At 35.8% G+C, this 14840-nt stretch overlaps 1 protein-coding gene across 4 annotated transcripts in view; it reads right to left on the bottom strand.

Annotated features, from left to right (window-relative positions):
• CACNA2D3 (calcium voltage-gated channel auxiliary subunit alpha2delta 3) overlaps nucleotides 1-14840 on the bottom strand; it is a 425193-nt gene that overhangs the window by 81659 nt on the left and 328694 nt on the right. For all 4 annotated transcript variants that reach the window (XR_008462276.1, XM_009910018.2, XM_054162207.1 and 1 more), the window contains 10 exons: nucleotides 14586-14669; nucleotides 9135-9206; nucleotides 8843-8904; nucleotides 6816-6883; nucleotides 5034-5079; nucleotides 4783-4880; nucleotides 3896-3989; nucleotides 2147-2242; nucleotides 736-857; nucleotides 100-180 (listed from right to left, as the gene is read on the bottom strand). Coding sequence is in view for 3 of the 4 variants with exons in the window: in XM_009910018.2 (XP_009908320.1) it covers nucleotides 100-180; nucleotides 736-857; nucleotides 2147-2242; nucleotides 3896-3989; nucleotides 4783-4880; nucleotides 5034-5079; nucleotides 6816-6883; nucleotides 8843-8904; nucleotides 9135-9206; nucleotides 14586-14669 (823 nt within the window). In the remaining variant the exon portion in view is untranslated. The remainder of the gene's footprint in view (nucleotides 1-99; nucleotides 181-735; nucleotides 858-2146; nucleotides 2243-3895; nucleotides 3990-4782; nucleotides 4881-5033; nucleotides 5080-6815; nucleotides 6884-8842; nucleotides 8905-9134; nucleotides 9207-14585; nucleotides 14670-14840) is intronic.

Here is a 14840-nt window from a genome sequence, read left to right as displayed (position 1 = left end):
GAAAGAGAAAGTAAGGAATTAATAAACTGCTTTAAAACAAACACACACACACCCACACCCACCCCCCTGAACAGAACAAATAAACTGCAACAACTTTACCTGCAACAACTGGAGATTTTCTGTCATCCAAAAGTTGAATAGCAGTACTGGCTGTCACTACATTGCTTTTGTTTGCAGTTTCTGGAGGGTGCATTAAGAAAAAAAAAATAATGAAATAACGTAGCAAAATGAGGAAACTCAGCTTTTTTCCCCTCAGTCTGAAGTAACAATCCTGTTGGATTTAGTGCTCAGAAAATAAGATAGACAATATCATGTTCTACATACACACAGAACACAGAGGCACTGCCATTTAAAAATTCCCCAACATAGAGCTTAAAACACCAAAATGAGCAGTCAGGTTTTGACCTCTTTGCTAAAAGTGACAGCAAAGTTGAGAACAGGTAGGGCTTCTCATGAATGTGGACACTTGCTCTTTTGGGCTTCTCTTGCTTAAAATACAAAGCTGTAAGTTCAGTAAATAGTAAATGAAAATTGTTACACTGCATCTTGGGGTTTCACCGGAAGCCCTGTAAAAGAGGCACCTGGTTAAAGAACTGAAAAAGTAGCTGCAGCTTTCAATGCATATTTGAGATTAACAATTCAGACTAGCTACATAGCTCACTTGGTACTGCCATACTGGAAATCCTTTGAGCATCATCTATGGCTTACTATTTAGAGAATGACAAGATCATATACCTGTACTAAATGGGATTGAATAGACAAAGCTCCCAGGTATCTGCTCAGCAGCTCTTCTGTACCACAGTGGAAAATGGTCAGCGTTAAAAATGTTCTCCTTATCTTCAGCTGTCAGGAAATCTCTTTAGAAAGAAGAGAGAAGGAATAGACATTTGTTGTCGCATGCCTTACAATGGTTTCCAGTTTTGAAAGATGAAAAATCAAAATTGGAAAGAAAACAGTTTTGGCCTTTTTTTCTAATATGATTTGTTTAACAAAAGGGTTAACTTTAACACCTAATAATTATTTGTGACACACTTGCCATCGCTTCTATTGTGAAGGATGGAAATACATACTATCAAAAAAAAGTGTCTCTCAGTAAAATGTTTGTACTGATGTGTACAAATAGAAATGCTGTCTAAAAAGTTTTCTCTCAGCATAATGCAAGAACTGTGAACTATAAAAAATGGAAAAGGCACTGGAGATTTGGTGGTTTGTTGTCACTGGCACTCACTGTTAAGTAATGAAAAAAAGCAATTTAACAGCCTACTTGCCAAATAATATGTAAGGGGTGGCAGTGAACAACTACATACTTCATTCTTCAATAATCTCTGGGAATGCTGAGAGAGAGAGGTCTGTCAGAGAAAAGAGCAAATATGGTCTTTATGCTTTTGCTCTGGTTTGCTGTCTGGCAGCAAGAAATTGCAGCGCTATTGATCTCACCTGTCAGCCTACTCACCCCAGAGTAATATTTTGTGGTCAGATAAGCACATATAATTTTATATTCAATAAACTTAATTTATCACAAACATCAAGTGCAGATTTTCTTTCACATGCATAATGCATACAGATTTGCCCAACACTACCAAACTGCTACCTGAAAAAAGTAAGTAATTACAGGACTTCATTTTCTAGATCTCCATTGTAAGAAGCCTGTACCAGCACCAGATAACATCACCTCCAGGCAAAACAGGAAATGCTTGAGTAATGAGATCTCCTGATCACTCTTTCACCCCGGTATACTTCTGTCACTTGCCTTTGTTTTAAGACCAAAGATATTTTCCACAACAATGATGCAAAATCCCTGAAAAAGCCTACAAAGATAGGAGTTTTTTCAGATGGGACAGTTAAACAAAAAAAAAAAAAATCATCTGCAGATGTACCATTTTCATAATTCTGATCTAAAGAATAAAGATTTGAGACACTCAAATGGAGTGGGAGGAAAGTAAATATAGGGGGGTTGGGTATAAAATAGCTTATTGCTTCAAATGTTCCAGTTGCTGAAAGAATCTCAGTATCCTAGAAAATCCTTCTAATTTATTCTATGTATTTTAGTGTGACAGCACAAAACTGGAAGAGACAGATGGGCTTCCTAAACATAAGCATTTTTTTCTTCTCTCATATGACTGCCAAGCACAGCTTTGTTACTTACTGATTAGTAAGCTGCTCTGGACCCACAAACAGGTTGATACGTGATAGTCCAGTCCGTGTTCCAAGGAAGGCAACTTCCACTCCCTTGTCAGAATTTCTGAAATAGAGCAGAACACAATCAAAGATAATGTTTCCAGACAGTAAAAAGCCAAAGTTATATTACTGGTCACAGCAAGTACAAGTGCACACATTTTTGAGAAAGATTAAATGCAGCTTGCTTAGTTTTTTAAAATACTGCTTTTAAAGTTATAGTCATGTGGACTTTGGAAAATATAACAATGTAGAAATACTATTTAGACCAAGAGTCACTAAAAAGTCAAATACAGTAAAATCGATAAGATTTATGGGGAGGAGTTGGTGGAAACCAACTATTTAATAGCCACTAACACCCAGTGATTCAAGACGAGTAGGAATTCCAGATCTTACTCCCAGTCCATTCAACACATCTGCGGTATATCTTTGCTTTAAGGCATAGATATGACTGTTGCTCAAGCAAGCAAAAACTAAGCTAGATCAGAAATAGCTAGCTCAGAGTCAAATGCTGGTGCTATCACAATAGGCTTTAGCCTTAAGTCCATAGAAAAAAGGGTTGGGAAGATAGCTGAGGCTGAACTCTGTGACTGCACTGTTATCTGGTAGCTACTTTAAAACTAGTTCTTGTATGGCTACAAGGACCTTAGTCATATTACCACAAAAACAGGGACCACGGTCTCACTGTCTCACACTTCATTCTTCCACTAATGACCTGTCTCATTAGTTTAAGTCAGCATATGAAAGGGAATCAAAAGTATCCTGCTAGCATCTCTCCACAGCTGTCTTCCCTGTGCTTACTACCATTGAGTAGGAGGATTGCAAGAAACCTTATGTCTCTATATAATTCATCAAAGTCTAGAATATATTAATATGAAACAATTTCTTTATCTTCTTAGAAGAGATTGGATAATCCTTAATGTGGTGAATCAGATCTTATCACATTGGTTTTACTCATTCAGTATGAGTATCTGCTTTACAGCAATATATGTTTTTATTCAGCTTTTTAAAAAATCATTCAAATTTAGCAAAATATAATCAGGATGATCTCCAGAACTGCCCTTCAACCACAGTATTTCATGCAAACTGCTAATCTTAACACCTGATTTCTTTAATGTATACATATATACATATTTTATATATATATGCTTATAAAAACCATGTGTTATATTAACACTTTAGTACATCATAAGATAAAGCAAAACATATACACTCTAAAACATATACACTCTAATCTCCTAATTATCTAAAACACAAAACGGGATCCCAGTTAGTTCTGGAAAACAAACAAAACTAACCAACCAAGCAAACAAACAAAAAAAAAGAATTCAAGAAATTATTTATTTTACTAGCACAAGGTTTTCTATATATTTTTTGTTCTGAGAAAAGCTGCCAATTCCATCAACAATTCTGGTAAATTTTGCATTAAATTTCACAAGTACTCTAAATTGTAAGTACTTACAATTGTAAGCGGTAGATACCATACAATTTTATTAGTTATACTGTGAAAATTATATAACCTTACAGCTAATCATTGTGATGTACACTGCAACACAATCACTAAACATTGAACTCAAAATTAGCAGTATATAGGATCAAATGGTTATCATAAAGTTTTTATGCATCTCAGGATTCATTAGGTATTCCACCAATTTACCAACATAGCTATTAAAAATTCATCCATGACTGACCCATAACAACTGGCATAAAATTTGCTTACTCTGATTTATTTAATGCTAGACTCGTCCAATAAGCTTCAATTGGTGCACTCACAACTGCATCAAACAGAACTTCCTGGATCAATTCTTTATCACCTGTTAAAATAGATTAAAATCAGTAAACATATGTGCATACAGAAGTGTTGTGGGTTTGGGGTTTTTTTTTTCAGATGATGAAACCATTTTTATTTCACCTGTGCTATGCATTCCAATTTTTGGACTATTAAGCATTTACCATGTAATTACATGCTATTTTACCACAGTGAAGCTTTTCAGATAATTTCATTGCAATAAGAACAATTATAGATTAAAACTCTCAAAATTGTTCTCCAATTCGTGTAACATTCACGCACATGTTATCTAATGCTTGCACTTGCATGGCACAAGGTTAAAACAGGTTTGCTAATAGTTATAAAAGCTCTACGTTTCTTCAAATAGACAAAACATTCACTTATCCATCTGAATTTATTTATTGTGCTTTGCAGTTCAGAAATGCTAACTGCATACTTCCTAAAATATTAATGAAATACCTGGCGTATTCTTTGGAGATGTGATCCAAGGTGTGATTCAGACCAATTCTGTTTAACTTGAAACACCAGAGAGAGTGATAATATTGTGTAGCATAGCTACACCATCCAAATTGAACCCTGAATGTTTGGTTCAGGCACATTGTTTACCATAAAAAGCCAGAAATTTGTATTGTTGATATCTTTACTGATACACTGGGAAAACCTCAAAACCAAATGAAATTCCAAAGTAACATCAGACACACAATCCAATCGCAATTTACCACTGTTAAAACTAAGCTTTGTATTTCATAGAAGGTTCAGTAGAACAGTTTTATAGGTGGGGTAAACTCTACTACATGCATATTTAACAAAATACTTGCATTGGAGCAACGGCTCTTTTCCTGTGAGGTAGCGTTTAATTGCTTCTAATTGAGTCATTTGGCGGTGTTCAGGATGTAAGTCTGTGTTGCAATAGGACCTGTGAACATGTTGTCAAAATATTAAAATATTAATATGTATAAGCATGATCTCTCCTTGTCTTTGAACATAAAGTATTGGGCTCAGCAAATACAAACAATATGAAACCAAGCAGGTTAACAGACACCAATTTCATGCTTTGTTTAAGGCTTACCATTCATCTGCTAAAGACACATCAGGGTGTTCTAAATCATGTAAACCTGTAACAGGAATAATAACGGGTTACTTAGGGAGCAGTCTGGGTAACAGATGGTTATTTACATACACTCCATAACATAAACCCTTACTTCTTGGAAAGTGCATTATTACCACAGTATAATAAATCACAGTAAACTATGTTCAAATACACTTCAGGGTCTAACACACTGGCAAAACCCAACCAAATCAAATCTAAAACTGAAAAGATAGGAAAAACTTTTTTTTGGCCTAATATGTTTAACTCATACAAATTACATCTGATATATTTCAAGTTTAAAAGAAAACTTGAGCAAAGAGAAATGCAAAAAGGTAAAAGATTCCTGTTCTTAGGGTCTTGTCCTATTTGGTTTGTAAAGTTCTTCATGCTAAAATACATACTTCTCATTTCACAAGAGTTCTCCTCCTCAAAGCCTAAGCACACAGCTCATGAACAGAAACAGCAGTTTACAGGATCATTCAGAATAGGTTTATTATACTAACAGGTCATGCAAATGCCTGTAAGACAGACCTATATAATTAGTTACATAGCACAATAAAAATGTACTTTGGCAATTTTAAAAACTTTCTAAACATTTTGCAATAGACAATAAGCACACAGGGTTCAGAAGTCAAGGTCTGAGTTTTAACTCTCTGAGTGCACAATAAACAATGACAGAGCTACGGTGACTAAGGAAAGTAAGTAAGTCAAAACCAGAACTATAATTATAGTCCTTGGCAAGGACAGTGAGCAGTCAGTGACAAAGAATCAGGAAAAGTAGGATTTGGAAAACTCAACAGTTATTTATGGATGTGTTAACATCTCTGGTGATGCATCCAGCAGGAAATATCAGACAGACTATTTGAGATGTATGGCTGAATTAAAAAAGTAAGTAAGAGGTATGTTTGGAACAGTTTGGAGAATAAGCAGCTCCAGGTCTCCTGCTGTGCTCTCTTTCGATCTAGACATGTATTTGCTGTACAAGTGACTCAAACTTTAAAGCATTTCTTTTTACAACACTTCTGTGTACAGGAACATATTAATGTCCTAAAACACACCTGAGGAACAAAGGCCTAAGGAAATTGACTATCATGTTTAACAGCACTGACAAAACAAGAAGCAAAATTGGAAATAGAGACCTTAAGCATAAAATCAAAAAGCATACCTCTCTTGAAACATTTTGTTTTCTCAGCAGTTATTAAGACCTCTCAACCCCCTCTTCATTCTTCAAAAACACCTCTGCCCTTCCTTCATCTTCAGGACTCTTTCTCTCTGACCTTGTAGTTAAACAACTCTGAACACTCACAGTTGGCTCCTCTATTAATTTTAACTGTGAACTTATAAAAAATTAAAACCATAAAGAATAGCTCTTCCCCTGATTACTTTTATTGTTACCATAAAAATGCAAACCTAAATCCCTGTAAACACTGCCCAAAGTAGTTATAGCATTGAAAGATTTCATTGAGTCTGTGAACAAATGAAGCCAATGCCATTAGAATGCTTTGGGTTACTTCACTCAAAAAACACCAGAAACAATTAACATTGGACCCCAAGTGATTCTCTGGAACACTGAGAGGAGGACAGATCATGATTCCCATCTAAAGAAGATTCACAGTCTGACTATACTTAATATAAATAAGGGGGGGAAATCCCATGAGGTAAAAAAAATAATCTAATTCCCACATGGAATCTGCAGACAAGCTTTAGGTCTACCAAATCAACAATAACCTACTGTATAAGCAACATGAGAAGGTATCTTACCTTCTTCCACAGTTACATTCCCTCTGAAGAAATATTTTCCATGTCCTCTAGAGAGAGCCACACCTAAACTGTGCAGAGAAATAAAGCAGACCTTGAAATCTGTGAGACAAACAATAACAGACATTCAGAGCTATTTTAATTTCTGATGTTTCCAACTAGTGTACTATGATTACCTTTAAAACTTTGTTTCCAAACTCTCACTGATCATATTTATTGTTCAACTAGCTGCTTCAATGCCCTTTCAGTTCTGATGCGTCTGCAACAATCAGTTGTATTTATGTGTGCTTAGAGGTGCAGTAAACCATCATTCCCTGGCAAACTAATAAAGGAGCCCCTCTAAGCTCACTGCTGTTTACCCAGCGTGAGATTTCTTCAGCTGAGCTTTGAACATGCCCATGGCCTTACAATAAAGGAGACAATTTTCTTTTTTATGTATCAGACTAAGCTGTTGAAAAACAACGTAAATGTGGGAATCAATGGAGCTCCTGAGAGGAAAAGAATTCTGTATGCAACAACAGCATCCTCCAACTCCTCTTGGACTAATTTTTATGTGAATCTTTATTTTATTTTATTTTTCAATGACTTCAGATTCATGACTCTCAATAGTTGCACACCCAATTTTGGTTTGGTTTTCAGTCTACCACTTAAAGTGTGCAAGTTAAATGAATCAGCTGGGGGATCCCATGCTTTTAACTATCAAACAGATACACAGAATACTTTCTGGCATTCATTCATTCAAGGGAATTACATCAGGCTAGGAACCTACCAGTAATCAGTAAGTCTGAAAATGCATGGGCTAATACTTTAAGTACATGTAGAGGGACTAATTCCAAGAGCATATATTCTATTAACAGCTCAGTCTTGAAATGGGCTGAACAGTAAACATCTTTGACACTACTGCCTATACTTTAATAAATGTTGCCCCTGATGTCCTCCTGAAGCTATACTACACCTAAATCTAAATACAGAAAATGCTGAAAAAGGCAGGACAGTTTTCCTACTGTTTTTCTGTTCTAGAAATCAGAACTCACACTACATGCATGTCTATTGACTAAATAGGGTAAGAATGACTGTGCCACAGGGGAAAAAAAATCATACAACAAAAACCCACAAAGAAACAAACAAAAAAATCCCACCACTCACACAAAAAACACAAAACAAAACAACCAAAAACAACCAAAACCCCAAACCAAACCAAAAATAGACCAAAAAACCCCAAACCACTGAGTTTTACCATCAACGTGTAAATTTTAACAAGAATGAACATATGCATTAGACATCAGAAAAATGCATGTGGTTTTTTCCTCTGTGTGGAAATGTATGTAGCTCAAGTTCTGTGAAATGATTCCATTGAAGAAAATTTCAGTTGAGTATTGAAACTATCAGCCTCCTGGCTTTGAGCATAATGAACAGTTACTATTATTTCATTAATGGATTCATTCTAATTCAAATGTGAACATTTTCAAAGTGACTTCCTGTCTTGTCTTGGTTTTTTTTCTTCTTTTTTAGTTTTTATTTAATCTCCTAAAATGCACACCAAAACAACATGGCTGACCTACTCACTTTTTATTTACACAAATACACTTAAAGGTAGTTCAGAGAAACAAAATATCCAAACCTCAAATTGGAAGTGAAGTACTATCTCATTTTACATTATATTTTTGTTGTGGAAAAATATCAAAATGTGGCTCAATATGTAGTTACTTAAATGGATTACAGTATTTATAGCTCTCCAAGTACTTGCAAAAGCCTTTTGCTCAATGTAAACCTCAGCTGAATATTTTTTCAATGAAACGTAAGCCATGACAAACACTGAGAATTTGCCTGTGTGAGCTTGCACAAACTTTCCATCCCTGGAAAAGCTGAAAGGAATGCTCATAGGCTCCTTTTCCTTGCTATTTTCATCATTGTCCAGGGATATTTCATTGTCAGTTTTTGCTGATGAGCTTTTAATGAGTTCACAAGCTCTGTACAAATGCAAATCCAATGAGTTTGAAGAAATGTCCATTTATTATGGTCGGCTCTACCTGAATGGAGTACCCTTGATGTCTGTATAATAGTAGTCATTTGTCATCACCAATACTCGCTTCTAGATTCAGAACAAGAAAGTCAGAAGGGAAGGAAGAAGTTAGTTTACTGTATGAAATGTATAACAGATCAAGTGATTAGTCACTGATAAAATTACATGCTATGTTTACATTCAGTAAAATGAAAGAAAAATACTGCAGTGAATCATATTCAAGGAATTCTTTTAAATTGTGTAAAAAAACCACCCTGCTTGTTTTATACTTAGTTGGAATAATATTTTATACATTGTACCCCTTTGTCCACTGTCTTCTTCACTTCCATGGAGAATTTCCCTGTTTTCCGATTCACCATTGCATTTCGGAGCTGAAATGAAGGAAATGAGTGTTAATTCCTCTCTGCATTTTCCGTTATTCTTTCAACCCTGTACTCTCTGGTACACTCATTTGGCCTAAGCTGTACTCAGTTTTCTTCATTCCTTTGCTTTCAGCAGTTCTGCAAAACACTGAACAAGTCTCTTACAGATTTTATTATTGCCTGTATAGGTCAAGGCTTCTGCTACACAACTTCAGTTGTTGAGGTAGCTAAGACAGGAGATCTCAGCATCCTTCATAGTAAAATAGCTCGTGGTATAGCCATCTGAATCTTATGTGAGATAAACAATGTGACTATTAGACAGTTTACTGTGTAGGACCATAAGGATTAGGATTTAGCTGAAATTAGACCAGGGCTCAGTGTTTAAATACATTAAACTCCACTTACCCTAGATTATATACTCTGCTTCTGATTGATACTCTTCATTAGGCTGCATCCTAAACTAGTGCCTTAAAGTGCATCCTAGATGCATCAGAAAGTAGAACTAGCAAATGAATGACAGGCTATAACCCTATCTCAATGGAAACACATGGCTGCAGTGCTCTCTGATTCCCTCTGGTTGTCCATTGGTGTCCAGGCACCTCTTGCAAGGTAATAAATTTTGTATCTCTACTGGAAGCCATAAGTCGCAGCTTTAAAAATTGGCCTGGACCTCTCCCTCACAAAGTTGTCCACAAGACTTTGTAAATCCCCTTCAAAACTAAGCTTCATAAACCAAAAAATGCAAAACACCTAGGTAAAACACAATGGTTTACCTACTGCTTTACAAGTTAAAGCTGTAACTTGTTAGATTAGCACAAGCAGTGGTTTTCAGTAACTTCATTCTAGCCTCTACCTGAGCTGCACACTTCCAAATCTGTGCTGCAAACTTCCTTACCCAACACCTCTACAAAACCATTTTCTCTTAGCACACCTATTTGCTCCCCTGGAAAGAACAGCCTTCCTCCCAGAGGATACCAGCTGACACAGCCTCTCTGTTAGATGAACATACTGTGAAAGAAAACCAACTCTCCCCCAGGTCTACAAACAAAACGACCTGCAGTGTTGCTAAGAGTGTGTACCCACTAGCCTGACACAGCTGGTCCAAGGGCAAGTTCTCTGAGCTGAAACTGAACAATGACAAGACACAGTTTATTGAAAATTCTTTGGCCCTACCATTTTGAATTTGGCTGTTTATCAGTTTAGGACTTCAGGGAAGAAATAACAGAGTTACGTTTTAGAATCATAGAATTGTTAGGGTTGGAAAGGACCTCAAGGATCATCTAGTTCCAACCCCCTTGCCACGGGCAGGGAAGTATTTCGTTAGAATGCTCTTAGATTTATGAACGGAAGAAGTCAATTCTTTGCTTATATTTGTAATTAATGGCACAGATACAGAAAGCTTAAGGTGGTTGCTTTGGTATAGCTTCAATTACAAAGTGAAATTTTTATACTAGGAGTTTTGCAGCTTTGTTTGGGTTTCAGTTTGTTTATGGGTTTTGTATTTGTTTGGTTGTTTTATTTGAGTGGTAAAAAGCAGCTAAAAATATTTCGTAATTTTCATTACAATAAGAAAATTCTGCTATCAATAATCAATTCACACTCCCTCCTCAGAGATGCTAATGGTGCAGAATAATACTGACAAAATGAGCATTTTTATGTGTTTTCTACTGAACACGGTTTTGACCATCATGCTTTTGCTGAATGTTTCCTGTTCTCATTGGTCAGTTCACTCACATTTCAGTGAAAAGTTGGGACAATATCTGTATCAATGCATTCTGCAGGCTTTCTGAGTTAGTATGGAGGTAAAACAGAATGACTGAACTTGCCACTGAAATGTCTGGGTTTATTCCCATGAACAAATTCAGCATGGCAGGCCTATCAAAAACTGCAAACTTTGCAGCTCTTTAAATTTAATTCTGGGGTATCTAGATTTGAATTAACAGTCTTACTCTTCTGTCAGTGAGTGTAAAAGAATAATTTTTAGCTGGAGGCATGTATAAAATAAAGCATGTATTTTACTGTAGTGTTTTTGTTGGTTTTTTTTTAAATACATAATAGGCAATTCTGGAAATAGTTTCCCATTTTCAGTTTTGTGGTTTTGGACTTGGAGAGCTGGTCTTAATTAACCATCTACTTTCTAGCATTTACAGAACAGTTCCATTTATCTTTAACATGGTTTTCATTTTTCTCCTATTGGTGCCTGTAGTTGTCTAAGACTCATTCCTCCCTCAAGCCTCAGGCAAGTCATAGATTTACTAAAAGGGCCTCCAAACTCTCAGTAGTGTTTAAGATCAAGTCTGCATGTGGGATTTAGAGTTTTACTTTTTCTTCCTTTTTTTTTTCTTGCTGTGATTACATTTCTTGGCTTTGTAATCTGGTTTCTCAGCTCTTCTGCAGTTTCATCTCCCTCCTCAAATGCATAAAATAAGTACTGCCTCAGCTGGCTTCAAGCCCCGAAACATTCATTCATGGTCTTTTTTTATTTGGAAAAAAATGTTTCATTCAGCTAGAAATTATAATAAAATAATTTTAAGAAGTTAGTTAATGAGAAAAAGGTTTCTGTCCAAATCATGCTGTACCAATCAAATTGGTGCTGCATCTTCCCAAACTTTGCTGGGAGACACTGTTAGTTTAATAAGCTGATGCTAAGACTTCTATTTCTAAGAAAAAGCAGTAAGAGCAAGATAGCAGTTACTGTTAATATCGAAAATCAATGATGAATGACAATGAATATATATTTACACCAATGCTATTTCATGGTGAAAAGCTTTCTAACCCTAGTTCTGCCACCTTTCCCTTATCAGATGACTAGAGAAAATGATTTTTCCCACCCCTTCAGGGCAATATGCATTATTACTCCTTCAACTAAATATCTTCCAATCAACTGCTAGCAACCCATTTTCACTCCTATAGTATGAGATCATTCTATATTCTTGGAAAACTATGTAACCATTAAATTAGTGTGGTAAAAAGTAAGAAAATGTCTTAATCAGCTTCCCCATCAGTGTTTCATGGGAGAAAAATACACCAGTAGAAGTCTATGTTATTAAAGCAGCTATATCAATGCATTAATTCTTTCCCTCTACATATGAATAAACAATGCTTTTTACTACCCAAGCTTGGAAAAAATAAACTACATCAAGTCCAAGGCCTTGGGTGAAGCAGAGCTGCATGTAGCTCTCAAGTCAATAAGTGACTTCACAAAGTTTTAAGTCTCCCACACAATATTTGCCATTTTCACTCACAATGAGCAATATTCAAGAATTTCCTATTACAAGAGATCAACAAAAATCACACACTTTTTGAGCACCAATTTGGATTCTTATATCAGAAATGCTGCATGAATTTAATTAATAATGACTCTGCCTTTAGCTCAATTACTTTACTTTATGTTTCTTTCTCCTGTATTCTTCTATTTCTGACCATCAGCCCCAGTGAAGGTCTTAGCGATATGGTATAAAGGACTTGCATATTATTTCACACAAACACAAAAAAATTGTTAGAATATAGTGGGTTTACATTTACAATTATCTGCAGAAAATTTTATTTATTTAATGCTGCATCTATTCCTGTTTAGACACTTTGAAAAACCTGAATCTGGACCTTTTGCTTTTCATGTGTATTCAGATATGATCTCAGCTATAGATTTTTAAAAAATTATATATATATATAAATAGTTCAATGTTGCATTAAATGAATCACTGAATTTCTACTAAGATGAATAAAACCAAGAGATTTAAACTGAAAAAAATTATGCAGAGAATGTTTTTTTAAGAAGTAAAAAGGAAAAACAAACCAAACCCAAACCAAATCAAAGAGAAATAACTAAACAACAACAAGTTCATGAAGGTTTAAAAGCTGCACTTAACTACAGCAATAATATTTGAAAATACAGAGGAAATTTCTACAGGTCATATGCAGAGAAAATTATTGTGTAATACATGATAAAAGACAAGAGAAAAATCAAGGTGTAAAATATGAAGTCAGCATGATTGCCAATACTGAAAATCTAATGATGAAGTATTAAGTAACACGTGCATACAGAATTGCACATACAAGAAATACTACCAAAAAGTTTTGAGTGTGCACTCCAATACAGAATTTTAACTGAGGAAGCAAGATGAACTCCTAGAAGAGGATGGGGACAATCTATCACCTCATGAAACAGACATTGCCTAAAACCTAAATGAACTGTTTCACTATTCACAAAAGGGGTGGAGAGAGGGAGGAATGTAAGATATATATTTGGTAAGAGAGAAAAAAACCCATAGACTTATGTCAGAACAGGGATCAAGAAATTAGTACATCTGAAGACTGACAAGACTCCAGGGGCAGTTGTACGTGATCCATCCCAGATTTCAGAAGGACATGACAAAGTAAATATGGGAACCTTCAGTGGATATACTCAAAACCTCTCTGTAAAAGCAGAAGTATGAGGGACTTGAGACAAACTAACACAGTGCTGATATTTGAGAAGGGAGTAAGGAGACATCTATGAAAAATACAGACATGCAGTCGTGACTTTGGCAGTAGGGAACTTAAGGGAAAAACTAAATTACAGGACAGAAAGGGGAACACCTGGAAAGTTACGATTCAATTAAGGACAGTCAGCATGGATTCACACAAAACGAGTCATGCCTAACAAATCAGATTTATTGAGGAAGTAACAGAAAGACCAGGCAAAGGTTAAGCCATGGACACAAGGAAAACTTTTGATACAGTACTGCAGAAAGGGCTAAGCCTGCAAGGTAAGAAAGAATAAGATAAAGTGCGAGCTGCAGAGTAGATGTAGCTCTGAAAATTAAGTTTAACGGAATGGATTGTGTGCCTAACAGCTGATAGACATAGAATGCATGCTTCTGCAGCTACCCATATGTCTGACATTAGGAGTATGGAGTGAATCTGTGCTCTGAACAGACGTCAAATAATCCAATTTTGTTTATTCATCTAATGTTTTTTGATTTTGTATGTTAAGGAAAACAGCTCTCGTTACTTCCACTAAGGAAACAAGGATCTCATGCAGAGAAGTTACTCATTCCTTCAGTTCTGAGTTTGAGCAGTTGTCTGGGCCACCTCTAAAGAGATATTCTATTCCCTTCCCTAGCACTATATTTGCTATCCAGAAAAAATACACAATGGGATACATGGAGAATGAAAGGGTGATGAGCCTTACCACAGCTACAAAGATACAAGTGTTTGCGGTATATGTGTATGCAAGGAAGAACCAACACAAAACAGTTATAAAATTCTGAATGAAGTAAAAGGAGCTATTGTTCTTCCCTTCCTGAGAGCAGTCAGGTGGCCTCTCTAATGACTACTTAAACAGTTTCCAGCTATAGTTGTAGGATGTAACAATGTCTGCTGACAGTTTTAAAAAACACCACTTACCACATCATCTCTGTCTTCCCACTCAACCTCAGAGAGATCTACACTGCTGTAGTTGGGTTTTCTTCGTTTCTTCCCCTCTTCATACTGGCAAAAAAAGGTGGCATGTTTAGCACATTCTGTTTTATTTATTTGCATAAACATTTTGTATGGGAGGATTTTAAGAATTTGCTGGATGCATGCTGACTCTCTGCAACACACACAACAGTCGGTAGCTTCATTCACACACAGTGTACCATATTGCTGCATAAACATGGT

The sequence above is a fragment of the Dryobates pubescens genome, chromosome 1, assembly GCF_014839835.1.
Source record: "Dryobates pubescens isolate bDryPub1 chromosome 1, bDryPub1.pri, whole genome shotgun sequence".
Taxonomy (NCBI): Eukaryota; Metazoa; Chordata; class Aves; order Piciformes; family Picidae; genus Dryobates; species Dryobates pubescens.
This window is presented reverse-complemented; position numbering and strand designations above follow the sequence as displayed.